Below are 13,999 nucleotides of genomic sequence, written 5' to 3' on the forward strand. Positions count from 1 at the left end.
GAAAGACCTACAGGAGTACCTGTTTTCGCTAACTGAAAGAAATCCAAAGAGGATTTTCGCTTTTACAAAAATAATGAAAAGCAAAACTAGTGTCCAGCATTTGTTTTGCGGCATGCTTTTACTACATGTTAGTGCTGTTTTAGGTTTTACGTGTTATTTGGTATGATTTAGTAGGTTATTTTTTGGGTCTGGAAACGCTCAAAAAATTTTCCATATAAATTAATGGTAACTGCTTCTTTGCTTTATGCCATTTTGGCTTATGAAAGGAATCACAGGCATGCTCTACTTTCAGATAGTGGGGGAAACGTGTATACTGGGCAACACAGGTCTAGCACACAACGTACAATCAATCAATAAAAACTATTTATTATTACTACTATCAGTGACCACTCCTTCTTCTCCATTTCTGGCAAATGTTGGTATTTCTCAATGTTCTGTCCCAGGTTCGATTTTCTTCTCACCCTATACATTCCACTCCTATGGCTTCGATTATCATTCATACACCAATAACTCCCCCAAATCTGTATCTCTTATCCAGAGCCTACCCCTGAGCCACAGATCTGTAAGTTCAACTACCTCAATAGCTTCATAAAAATGCTTCAAAGGCATGCAGACCCAAAATGTTCTACACTGAGTTCCTCTTCTCTTCCAACCCCAACACTTCTCCTTCATCCATTATCTCAGTAAATTCATTCCAATTTCTCCAGTTGCTCAAATCATAAACCTTGGAGACATCATGGTCTCCTCCTTCAACCCTCACAGCCAATCAATCGCCATCTCCTGTCTACTGCACTGTCAGTTCTGTTATACACTCGTTTGAAAAGAGCAAATTTGTTCCAATGCAATTGATGTATTAGGGAACAATTTTGCATTTGTTTATATGTGATTTTGTCTATAAGCAATACTAGATATACACAGGAAACTATACCCCACTGAACAGAGCTGTGTAAGAATATACAAAATGCACACATGCACACACCTCAAACATATACCAGCTACCCAGATCACCCCATGTGTTACAAGCCACACCCATCTGGTTACAACTTTCCATCCAATTTCAGAGAACTCTCCTTCCACCACTTCACAAAAACTCAAGCTGCAATCCTTCTCATGCCCATTTCCATAAGCAAACTTCAGGCAGAGTACCATATTTATTGTATTACATATGTGTTTCTTAACCATTTAATGTGTAAAATTATGCTACAATTTTTATTAGATTCCTATCTTTTTTTATGTGTCACTGATGAAGTTTGAGTATTGTGCTCCTAACCCCATTTTTATTACAACTTTCCATAGCATGGTGACTTTTAGGAACATATATATTACATTACAGCAGAACTGACTGTACCGTTTAACATCCTAGAATCAGTTCATTTCTGTGCATTTCTAATGTTATCAGTTGAATCCCAGTAACTCATCTTTCACCAGGATTACAGCAATGGTCTAATTCCGTGGTTCTCAATCAGGGACAGTACCTTTCCACTCCCACTCATCTAGGCCCTTGGAAAGGTATGGGTGTATGGGGGGGGGACATTTTTGGTTGTCACAATGACTTGGAGAGGAACACTATAGGCATTCAATGAACAGGAGCCAGGGATGCCAAGTTCAGCAATGTTTCCCACGCGATTTTTGTCCCACCCCAACATGCCAACTGCAGCACAATTAAGAAAAACCAGTACTGGTCCCCTACATCTATTCTTGGCTCTCTCTACCTTGCCAGAGAGAGCTTTTTCAAAATGTAAATCAGATGATGCCGCTCTTATGTTTAGTACCTTTCAACAGCTTCCCCTTCCCCTAAGGATAAAGATCAAAATCTAAAGTGTGGCCTATACGCTCCTGCCTCCCCCTCCAGTTTCCATCCCATGCCCCTCTCCTCTCTTCCCCACAACCACTATGTTTCAGGCAGTCATCCATTCAACAAATAATGATTAAACATGTACTGTGTGCCAGGAACTATTCAAAGATGGGGATAGAACAATGAACAAAAGAGACAAAAACTCTCTGCTCTCATGGAACTTACATTCTAGTTCCACGAAGCTGCCAGGCTTCTCCTCACCTCAGGGTCTTGCCACATGCTTAGCCAATTCCTACTCATTCTTTAGATCTCAGCTTAGCCACCCTTCCTCAGGGAACCATTCTTCGACCCCACCCCACTAGGTCGGGTCCCCCCATGAAACAATCCTAAGACTCTGAACTTTTTAGTGCTACAACACAACTGAAATTATTTAATATCCATCTTTTTGTTATATCTCCAGGGCCTACCATCGACCTGGAACACAGAAGGCACTCATGAAGATGTGTGTTTATATGCATGAATGTGTCTTTACATTTTATGACTGTTATGTTGTCTGTGTGTATTTCCATATATTTCTGCAGATGATTATGTGAATATGCATGTATACACATATGCATGTATAGATACCTACATACAATTTTAGGTATGCCCACTTAGGTTTATTCACTCATATGACTACACATGTGCATATTTATGTGTGTGTGTGAGAGCGTGCACACACGTGCATATGTGTATTCTTCTGGCCCCTCAGTGACAGCTCTGACCTCCTGGAGGGAACTGGGAGCAGGGCCCCAAGTCCTCTCTAAGCTGACAGTTCAATAAGAGTATAAGATCATTCAATGACACTCCAAATGTCAGCAAACATTGGCTTGCTCCACTCTGCTACAGGGGAAGTAGGTGGAGGCGGGAGATGTGGAACCCTGGTCACTGAAAAGCTGCTCTTCGCTGATGTAACCACACCATTACTGGACAGGAGAGGGCAGCTGAAAGACAACATTTAGCCTCTTCTCAGATTAGAGGCCTTAGGAAATGAAGATGGTGAATTGAGTCCCAGTTGCTCACTTACTAGGCAGGTCTCGGTGGCCGAACAGACCAGGACCCTCCCCACTTTTCTTCATGGGGCAAAGCTCTGTAGAAGAGTTGAGGAGGAGAGGAGAAGGAAGGGAAGGAGGAGGACTAAGTAAGATCAAGGACAGGAGAGGGCCCTGTAGATAACCAAGGGGTGGGTCACACACGGGCAAAGAAGGCAAGGAGTAAGACTTTTGCATAATACTCCCACAACCTTGGCAATGACCTCTCTCGCTTTGCTTTCCTTGTTACTCTTTTTAAGGGAGCAGGAATCGTTGTGCAGCCTCCACTAAGTCATGCAGTATAAAGGTCAAAAGATCACCATGCCCCTAGACCTCCAGGGCCCTGCAGCCTCCCTGATTTGAATGGTTGCTGGCAAGGACTGGACCAAAGTCTGGAATTAAGACATCTCTCCTGCTGGGCGCTCAAACACAGCTGGAACATGATGTGGCTGGAGAGCAGAAAGGAAGGGCTGGACCCCTTATTATTCTTAGACCTGCTCAGTTTCCCTCCAGGAGGCAATCACAAGGCCAACTGGGTAGAGAATCCTCAGTTTACTCTGGTGCCTGTTCCCCCTCTATGGCTCAGCAGGCTGGCAGAGAACCAAACTGAACAGGCTCAGGACAACGCCTGTACCCCCAGCAGCACCAAGGTAGCCCTGAGTGGCAATGTTACCACATGGGTCGGCTGCTTTCCTGCCTTTCTGCCAAGGAACCTAGAGGCAGGGAGCTATCCATACACCAAAAACTCTAGTGAACTTCACAGAGCAATTGTTCATGGTCAGTGCCTGCCTCGCCTGGCTGGGCCTTCACATTGCATTTGCCAAGGCCAGTAAGCAGCCTCAGATGCACTCTGACAGCTGGCATGCCGTCTTCCAGGAGCGCAGGACTAGCCACACCCGCACACGCAGCTCTGCCAAGTCCCGCATGAGAGGGCCTCTATGGAGCCAGCTCTCAAACACCAGCCAGCCAGCCAGCAGTCATGCACTGAGTACATAGGCTGGACCTCGCCCTGCTCTGGCCACCGGGGACACGAAAGGAACCGGACTCAGTCTCTGTGGTCCAGATGGACATGGCTGTAAGGAAACACCCAGGGACTCAGTTTCAACACTAAGATCCAAAGTGCCAAGGAGCCTCAAGGCAAGAGACTGACTGCTAAGCTTCTCAGCAGAAGTGATACCTGAGCTGAATTTTTAAGGAGAGGGAATATGCCCGATGGAAATGACCAGGAGGCACTTCTGAGAGAGGTGAGGCCACAGGCCAAGGCCCGAACGTAGGGCAGAGCCTGGCCTCCTAAGCATGGCAGGGCGTAAGCAGCTGCTGTTCAGGGGCACAGGCGATGGCGAGGAGAGGGAGGTCGGAGTCAGGACAAACACGCCGGAGCGCAGAGGGCCTGCAGACCCGGGGAAAGCAGAGGAGTTCCCAAACGCTGCCACAAAGAATGGCTGCCCCGAGACACAGTCCCAGGTCCTTCTCTCCCACTGTTCCTCCGCATGCTCGCGGACTCCGGCCCCCCACGCACCAAAAGCACCCTGCTCCTCCTGTCTAGAAAGCCTCCTCTCCTCCTCACATCCGTACCTTGCCTCCCCTGAATATGCCCAGTTCAAGATGCAAATCCTTACAGTCCTAGCCTGACCCGCAATAACTTCTCTCCGCTCTGTGCCCCTGGGAGCCACGACTCTGACCGCTGGTGTGCTCTCCCTTTCCTGAGCTCCCTGGGAGTCACTGCTGACTGGTGCTATGGAGTTCCTGAAGCTGCCTGCCCAGAGCTGCTGCTCTTACGTCAGAAGGATTTATGGGGATGAGCCTCCCTAGGGGCCTGGGCCTCCTGGAGCAAGGATCCCGCCAGAGCAGAGATTTGGGGAGTCTATTTCTACATCTCCTTTCTTCTGCTTATGTAGAAAGTGCAGCACACACTAGGAAAGGACAGTTTTCTGGGTGATTCCTTCTCTGCCAGAGTCCCTTCCAGCCCACAGCCTCAGCCCGCTCCCCAGGTGCTTGGGGCTGCAGCAGTGCTAGTGTCCTCCCTTACGCTCAGAGGGAACTGGACTCTAGTTTCCATGGCCCTTCTCACGCGAGCAAAGCTCTGCTGTGGCTGGGCAGGACCAAAGCCAGCCTGAACCAACTCTGCCTCCCAAGCAGAGGGCGATACTAGAGCCAGTCAGGAGGGTCAGAGGCCACACTCATGATCACATCAAAGAAGGAAACTTTCCCAGAGGCTCAGGGAGCAAACATCTCTCCTGGGGGTAATGCAGCTCAGCCCAGAGATCCAGGAAGAACCTGGAAAATCCCCTTAATTGGGACCTCTCTGCACATCTGGGCGACGCAAAGTAGGGAAATGTCCTACTCCACCCAGCAGCCTAGTCCCCAAGCAGCTCCCCACTCCCAGAAATCTCCACAACCTTCCAGTGCATATTCACTAGGGAAGAGGGAAAGAGGGATGTTGAGAAAAGAGCAGAACAAAAAGAAAAGGAAAGAGATGAGAATAACAAAAAGAAAAGACAGAAATGAGAAAAGAAAGCAAAGGAGGAGAGAGCTGAGGCACAGGAGAACCAGAGGAAGTACCCACGGGGGGCTCAGACACAGTACCTTTTTCAGATTAATCCACTGCTTGAAGTAATCTGCCACTGGCAGGCCCAAGTACTGGCACTGGCCTGGGAGCCTACAAGAAAGGGAAGAGAGAACAAGTTGGCCACACCCATGTCCCAGGTATGGAGCCTTAAGCTAGGAAATCCAGCAGTCTATAGGGCAAATAGACCTCAAAAGGCCAACCCATCAGCTGTGGGTCCCACTCCACCCAAGAAAGGCACCCCACCTCCAGCATCCTGGACACTGGGCTCCATCCAGCCCTCAGATCCGAATGTGAGAACCTGGAGACTCTATTCAAAACAATATCAGCAGCTACTATTTTCTGATTGCCTACAACATGTTACATACCTTACTTACATGTTCATATTGTTCTTCAGAACGATACTGTGAGGCAGGTACCGTGGCCTACATTTTACAGATGAGAAAATAAGACTCAGAGGGGTTACCTAAGGTCCCACAGCTAAAATATGATAGTGCCACGAACTGAACTCCTGTCTGTCTCACTCCAGAGCTTACGTTCTTTCCAATGCACTAGTTTGTTGTTTTGTTATAGCAGAGAGGCAGAGATACAGACAGGAGGAGAGCGAGAGCACGTGAGTTAGAGATAGCTGGGCAGGGGCTTCAGTTCACATTTAAGTCTCTAGCAATTGGCTTTCTGCAAATAGAGAAGAGACCATGCGGAAGAATAACAAGAGGTCAGAACTTAAACCAAGAGTCTGTTCTTATTTTTTCTTTAAATTAGAATTTATAAACTATCTCTCCTTCTAGCTGATGATGCCATTTTATCCACACAAATCCATTCACCCAAATATGTACTGATGTTTATTTAATAAGAGTAAGGCACTTAGAACTCAAAAGGCTAAGACTTAACTCCTGCCCATAAAGGGCTTCCAGTTTGTTCACTAGAATGGACTATAAAAGAAATAGACAGAATAGCCTTAACTTAGAGCATTGGGGTACATGGAAGGACGGAGGAAGATACCAGAAATATCATCTGGGGCAGAACATCGAGTTTTCTTGCTAGGAGAACAGCCTGGCCACAGGCAATAGAGAGCCTCTGAAGAGTTGTGAACAATTTACAGATTGCTCCGAGGCAACAAAACCAAAGCACTGAAAAACGCTGGTAGTAGCCAGGAGACTATAGACAGTAGTTGTAGTGACAGTGAGCACGTAAAGGAGATGTAAAGGAGAGCTTGGTGACTGAAGGGGATGTGGAGCCCAGTGACAAAAGGCGGTAGAACCCGATTCAAAGGTTTGTGGCTTGGCTTAGTTTGGCTTCACGCTGCTCACTAAGACAGGTACAAAGAAGGAGGCAGGGGCAGAGGCAGGGCACATGTGACATCCAGAGCAGACCGACTTTCAGTCAATTTTATTATTGTTTTTAAATTCTCTGCATACAGTATATCCTGTTTCTGCCCAAACCACTACCTGGCCCCTGGAAGGAGGCACGAGTCTGGGAATGCAGTTTTAGAGAGATGCCTGCCACATGGTAAGCACTCAATATCTGTTGAGTGTGAGGTGCTTAGGAGATATTTGGCAGCGGGATAGTTATCTCAGAGGCAGCTGGATGTCCAGTTTTGAAGCAAGGTCTGGACTGGAGATATAAAATGCTGAATCATTCATGCAATTTTAGTAAAGTTAAAGCCTTGATAATGGATAAGATCACCTGAGAAGAGCATGGAATGAGAGGAGCAGAGGACCCACGTCTCCTAAGTTTTACTGAGCTAAAATGAATCCAGGCCACCTCTTCCAGACCATTGCCACACACAGGGAAGTCACTTCTTCACGCAGCAGCCAAATCTAATTTTGGACTCCTTCAATTCTTAGAACATCCTTCCTTAATACTAAACTATAACCTGTCTCCTTGTAACTTCCACCCACGAGTCTGAAGTATGTCTTTAGAAACTATAGAGAATGAGACCCCTTGCAGAACCCTCCCAAGATCTGAAAGCCCAGGAAACTTCCCCCCCGAGTTCCCTTCTCTAGGTCATATACCCTCAACTCCTTCAAGAATTCCACAGGAGATAATGCATGAGTCAGGACTCACCCGACTCCCTCCCATTCCCAGAGGGAAGGACTCCAGGACCTTTTTCAGGGTATCGGTAACCCAAGGTCACACATGCTCTTTTGACCCCATTTCACATCACAAACTATGGTGAAAGCAAACTTCCCCTTTGTGGACCCCTATATATAAAAGTGATTTTTTTAGCTTAAAATGCAGGTCATTAGTCAAATGCCATACAGTGGTCAAGCAAGATGAGAGCTGTGAAAAACCCAATAAATCTGGTGTCAGTAGGCTGGTGGGAGCAAAGGCAGCCTGCAACGTGTTTAAGAGTGAGAAGAGATAAGAAAGTGGAGACCACAGTGAAACTCCTGTTTTACAAAGCGTGGCAATGAGAATCCAGCTGAGATGACTGACTCCACCCCAGAAAGTTCCAGTTTTCCCTCCATTACTCTTCAGTTATTTGACAGACACTAAAAGGAAGTTGATCCCCTTGTTTCAAGCACTATAGTAAGGATTCCCTTTTCTAAGACCTGAGATATCTTACCTGAAGGGAAGGTTCCTCTCAAACATCTAAGTGGCACAGTGACATTAACTACAACCAGTCAATACCCTGGAAGGGAAATGCTGGCTGAGGCCAAGGTGGTGAAGGGGTATCCAGGTAGGATGTGCCCATGTGGGAACCAAGGACGAAGACTAAGAAAATCAGGCAAGGTTTTGAAGGACGAAAGGCAGCCTTAGCAGCTAGCACGTGGCTGCCTAAGCAGCAGAACTATAATGTCTGGATAATTTTACTATTTCCTTCAATTTTTCTTTCATGGTCCTTATCCTTGGTATTTGTGAAGATGCTTATTGAGCTCACCTATTGTTGAAAAATCACATTAAGACCTGTGAGTGAAGGGGGCACTAGAAGCAGCAGACTCTACAAAGGAACAGGTCAGGGGGACTGGCCCACAAAAGGCAGGGGAGGGGTCCTGGGGCACCTGTTATATTCTCCCTTAGCCAACCCCAGCGCCCCAATTCTTTCAGGTGATACAGGCCAGGAGTCCTGTTGGCTGTGGCTAGCCCTGGGGGAGAGGGAGGCTCCCTCTTCAGCAAGATTTCCAAGGTAGCCATCGGCTGTAGACATTTCTACCCAGGTAGGAAGGGTCTAGTTCAGTAGAATCCCGCTTTTTCTTCTTGGAGGTTGACCTATACCAGAGGGGCCACATCGAGAACAGACTAGACAGACAGATAGTCAGGTTGGACACTAAGCCTCAGATGACTCAGCAGCAATTGTGAGTGCAGTCGGTACCTAGTGAGTGGCTGCCTGAAGCAGAGGAGAATGGGACTACCATTCTCACCCGGGGCTCCAGTCACCTACAGGTACACATATAGTTTGCAGACTCACAGGCCTTCTGGTTGCTGAGTCCTCTAGCCTGTGGGTGGTCCTAGCCTGTGACTCCAAGACACAAGTAGTACAGATGCAGCAGGGCCCAGGCCCATCTTCACAAGACACAGAGCAAATGCTAGAACTTGAACTCCCAGGTGCCTCAGGGGAGGACAGCTACACATTTCTACCAAACAACCCGTCCCAGCTTAGAGAGCACCGAGAGAATAACCCTGCGAGGAAGGTGGGTTAGAGCCGTCATCATCCCTTACACAGAAGAGGAAACAGGCCCACAGAAGAAAATGGATTGGCTTGAACATAAAACAAGCCAAGGACAGAACCAGAAACGGAATCTTCATCTTCTGATTGCATAAGGCACCAGTCATGCAGATGCACTCAGAGATCTTTACAGTCTCCAGGACGGCAAGGTCAAGGGCTTTAGAGAAATAGGTAGCACGGTGCACTCAGAGATCTTTACAGTCTCCAGGACGGCAAGGTCAAGGGCTTTAGAGAAATAGGTAGCACGGTGCACTGCTCAAGGTCACAGTGGGTCCAAGGTTCTTAGGGTCCTACGGCTAGGGTCAGCAGGTACCAGTGGGTACATGGTTCTACCAATTTGGAAAGGAAAAGGGCCCAAAGGGTGTGAATGCTGTGAGTTCCTACCAGATACTGATCCCAAGAAAAGAGCCACTGGCAGTGGGCCCTGGACTAGCCTGCGGGCATGAACGTGCACGCAGGTTTATGGTGCCCAGGTCTCTGTGCAGCTGGAATCACCGGGCACAAAGCTCCTCAACTGCCCAAACATCATCTGGCCATACTTATTACTGTTGCCCAATGAAATTTTATGCACCGAGTCCACAGGTGTGATTTCCCCTTCTTTATGAGGGTCGGAATGACATCACTGATAGCCAATAGAAAAGAGCCAATTATGTCCAGGCCATAAAAAGGAATGGGTTTTTTTCAACCAAATCAAAACTTCCTTCAGCTTCATGAATGCAAGGGGCCCCCTTTAAGGAAGGGCCCCCCATTCCTGCCTGTGGGCTCTAAACTGAGTGATATGATCGCTTTCCAAATACTGTGGGGCCTACAGCCAGGAAGGGGCTCCACTTTTGGCACTTACCATATGGCCCCCTGCTCTTATCACACTGGCCCCCTGGGGTCATCAGAATAGAACATCAAACCCTACTCTCGGACACCTGACTGGCTCCTCGCTACTCCATCCAGGGGGAAGTCAGAAAAGATGGGGTGCCCCTCAAGTTCCCTTATTACTCCTTTTAAATATAAAAAAGAAAGCAGAGCCCTCCCTGCCTAGAAAAAAAAAGAGAATAGTATGGAAGGAACAGGGGTGTGAGAAACTGCCCCTCACCATAGGCATAGAGCACAAAGCAAAAGGAGCCCAGCCTTCCCCACCCACCCCTCATCCAGCCCCACCACCTGCAGCCCAGCACTCGGGCTGGGCCCAGACAGCCCTGATGGCAAACAGGTGTGACTAGCTGGGCGCCAGCCAAGGCAGGGGACCAGCTCATTAAGGGAACGCCACCCTGGCTAATGGGTATGGGCAGGATGAAGCCATTGTGAGCAGGAGCTCAGCTTTGAAGATTAGGTGAAGCAGAGCTGGGGGGCTCTGCTAGAACTGCTAGTCATGAGTCAAGGAGGCCGGCAGCATCCATGGAGGTCTGACAGACAGACTGGCGGACACCGGAGATAGCCAGGACCAGCAGGAACGAGTAGGCGCCATGCTAGGAAAGGTCACGGACAACACTATTCCTTCTGTGCTTTGCTCTCTGCAAGTCTTAGGGGCAACCCCAAATCAGGAAGATGCATGCCACTCTCACTTTTAGCAGACTCGAGCCCTTAAAGAGAAGATCAGCTGAGTATGGAGCCGTATTTGACCCCTTTCTGCCTCTTGGAAAGGCTGTGGGACAAGGACCCTGGAGTGACGTAGGCTGTCAGTTCTGGTGTCCAAAAGCTCCAGGATATGCATATACTCATCCCACCTGATATGCAGAAAAAGAGGAGTGTTGAGGAGCAACGGTGAAGAGCAGAGAGGCAGGCTCTGTCTCCTTCAGCGTCAGAGCTGGACCATGGAGGCACGGAACACCTAGCCTGGGGAAGGAGTTGGCCGGCAGACCCAGCCAACCAGCCAGATGGAAGCTCCTGACAAGGGGACCCCTATGAGGGGTAGGTGGGGCTTGTTTCCATGCAGGGTCTCTCCACTTGCTCATTCCAATACAAACATTGCCACAGAATGTTGTTGCTGGCTGTCCTGCACCGCAGCACGGCCACACTTCCTAGGCTTCTCCCCAAGAGCTGAGGCTGAGCACCAGGCAGGGCTCCATGCCCACTGGGTCGCAGGCCGGGAGTCCTACCTAGTCAGGGCCTCCACAGCGGCAGGATACGAGTCTGCAGCCAGCATGGGCAGGCTACCCCAGCCGAGGCCGCACTGAGCTGGGGGACACAGCTCTTTGTCTCTCCTGTTTCCGTTCCCCGACCCAGAGGAGATAAACAGACCCGGGTGATAAACGGCCCGCCTTTCACGATCACTTTTCCTCAAGTTGAGGAGAGTAGCTGGTGATGGATGGGCTGGAATTTGGTTATCAGGAAGGGCTGTCAGCCAGAGGTGCCTATCTCCTCCCCCACAACGCAGGGCATCATTACACTGTGGCATCGAGGTAAAATATGAGCAAGGGGAGGGAAGGGAGAAAGAGCGCAGGCTGGGCTTCCACACGGAGCAAATTGAGCAACAATGAGAGCAGGCACGAGGCTGGGACGTTAGTTATCTGTCCGTGACACCTTTTATCTCTGCACAAATTGGTCCTTCCTCCCCCACTGAAGCCTCTTATACAAACAGGCAGGCACAATGTGTCACCACTGCAATAGCGTAGCAATTTAACCCGAATTAGTGAGGGGGTCAAGCCAGGAAATAGGGGTTTCTCATTTCAACAGGTTCCTTAGTCTCTGCTCTGAACCAGCACATTGGGGGGAGGAGGGTAGAGAGAAAGCAGACTCATAATTGAATTCACTCACTTGGCCGCTGCTGATGTATAAAAAATTAATGCTTGAGCTTCCTACTTATCAAAGACAGTTAGTTTCCATCTCACCTGTGAGATGCACCAATGCAGAAGACAGACCCTCAGCAGGCTGGGCACCCAGTGCTTTCAGCCATTGGAGGATCGGCAAAAACAGGAAAGGAGAGAAAGGCACTGCCCAGAGACAGCAGCCCCAGGCCAGCAACCCCGTTCTAGAAGCCTATAGGACAGAGATCATGGCAGGGGATAGGAGGGGGGCAAAGGGTGGTATAGGAAGCGATCACTAATATTAAAGACAATCCTAAACAGTTCAAGAATACACTTGAGTCTACAGGCAGAAAAGGCATCCTGGCTCCACCCTCCACTGGAGATGTCCAGGGTGTTTTTACCAGTGACCCCTTTCTGCCCTCAGACACACGCACACCCCCCCGCCCACACACACTACTACGCAGAAACTGAGGAAGCCAATGGCAGCACTGATGGTACTGACAAGGCTGAAAGAGCAGGGAGTGGAAGAGCCTGGTCTACTCCCCAGTGACGTCCCCCACTGCAGAGCCATGATGGGGGGCAGGGTGGGGGAGGGAGAGTGCAGTACAACCCCCACCTAGCACATGGCTCTGCCACACTCAGGCAACTTAGTCAAGTGACCATGTGTCCTTAGGCAGGTTATGTCACCTCCATGCCCTGCTCTGTGCAGGTTAAGGGGGCCAGCCAAGGGAAACATACTGTAAAAGAAAGTGCTCATAGAGGGATTCTGGCTTTCGGCAGGTCAGCTGAGACTAAACCTGCAACAGTCTTTGCAGATGCTTCCAGGACATCTGCCTTGGGAAGACAGTGCCTTAATCAGAGGAAGGACACTGGAGAAACTTTTCTGAGGATGACAGCCAAAGGGCAAGTTCCAAAACCACTCAACAGTTGCAAAAATGAATTCCAAGAAGCTTGGGGTTGAGGGGAAGCGTTGTGGATGAAGGAGGCACCTTGGGACTCATTCTCCAAATCCAAAGAATCAGCAGGCAAATGCCAGGGAACAAAAGCCAAGGCCCCAGTCTAGACACAAAATGGGAGAACTTTCTACCTCAATTGCCACCACATATCTACAGGTATCACTGAGACCCAGGACCCTCAAGGGCAGAGGCCAATCAAGCCTGATTCCCACACTCAGGTAGCTTCCAGGCCCACCCAGAAGATAACCACAGCACGAAACATAATGATCACTCCAGGAGAGACGACTGAGAAAGGCCATCTCATTTCTGGTGGTGGAAGGGCAAAGTTGGGGCACTTACAAGACTCAACCCTCTTTGCCTGAACTAACACTCCCCACCCTCCCCCACCATTCTTCTCGGCCTGCCCACAGCCCTAGGAGAATGGACTGCCGACTTCTCAGCCCACTTTGCCCCACATTTGCTCCCATCCTCTGGGATGGCTGCAGGTTACAATTCCAACCACAGGCTTCAGAAAGATGATACACTTGCTGGAGCCTGCAAAGGGTCAGGAGAGAGTACTGTTTGAAATACCAGCGTGACAGCTGGCTCCTTGTCTGTCTCTTCCTCCCCCACCCCCTCCCCAAACTTGTCATGGTACAAGAAGTCTATAAGCAGCCCATCAGCTTTAAATATCAGTGTGCGTGAAGCAGGAGCACGAGAGCGAGGGAGCGGGAAGCAGACAGCGAGCGCCTCTGTCGCCACTGCCTGTCAGGGAACACTAATGAATTTCACCACCAGCAACCACGCTTCAGATGGGGGGGGGGGGGCGGTGAGGTGGGGGGTAGTTTTCTAGGGAGAACTCACGCAGTATTAAAACATCTCTTCCCAAAGCCCTGTTAATAAATGTCACTGCAGAGGACCCACCACTAGGACTTCAAGGAAAGCGAGGGGTTGGGATGAGCCCTGAGGTCCTGCCAAACAGGAAGAGCAGTGCAAGTGTGAGGCTGGAGGGAACCAGATGAGGCCCACAGGAGGGTGACCACCATCACCCATACTCCTTCCTAACGGTCTGTGATGCCTGGCTGAGAGGATTAGGACAAGAAGGAAAGGCCTCAGGCAGGGAGCGATTACCAGCTGTGCCGACCTGGCCAGACTTGCTTCCCATCCATTTCAGCCAAGTCACTTCACAGACAGGCAGGGGACTCCAGACCATCCTTCCAGACCT

The 13,999-nt window shown here is 49.3% G+C and overlaps 1 protein-coding gene across 7 annotated transcripts in view; it reads right to left on the reverse strand.

The window, feature by feature from the left end:
* ERI3 (ERI1 exoribonuclease family member 3) overlaps positions 1-13,999 on the reverse strand; it is a 122,613-nt gene that overhangs the window by 52,017 nt on the left and 56,597 nt on the right. For 6 of the 7 annotated variants that reach the window (XM_019751163.3, XM_074334604.2, XM_019751159.3 and 3 more), the window contains one exon: positions 5,452-5,524. In XM_019751163.3, coding sequence (XP_019606722.1) covers positions 5,452-5,524 — 73 coding nt within the window. Of the gene's footprint in view, positions 1-5,451; positions 5,525-5,799; positions 5,857-13,999 lie in introns of those variants that run through there. The other variant, XM_019751160.2, reaches the window with a different exon arrangement.

The sequence above is a fragment of the Rhinolophus sinicus genome, chromosome 14 (genome assembly GCF_057876585.1).
Source record: "Rhinolophus sinicus isolate RSI-liver-muscle chromosome 14, RSI-T2T, whole genome shotgun sequence".
Taxonomy (NCBI): domain Eukaryota; kingdom Metazoa; phylum Chordata; class Mammalia; order Chiroptera; family Rhinolophidae; genus Rhinolophus; species Rhinolophus sinicus.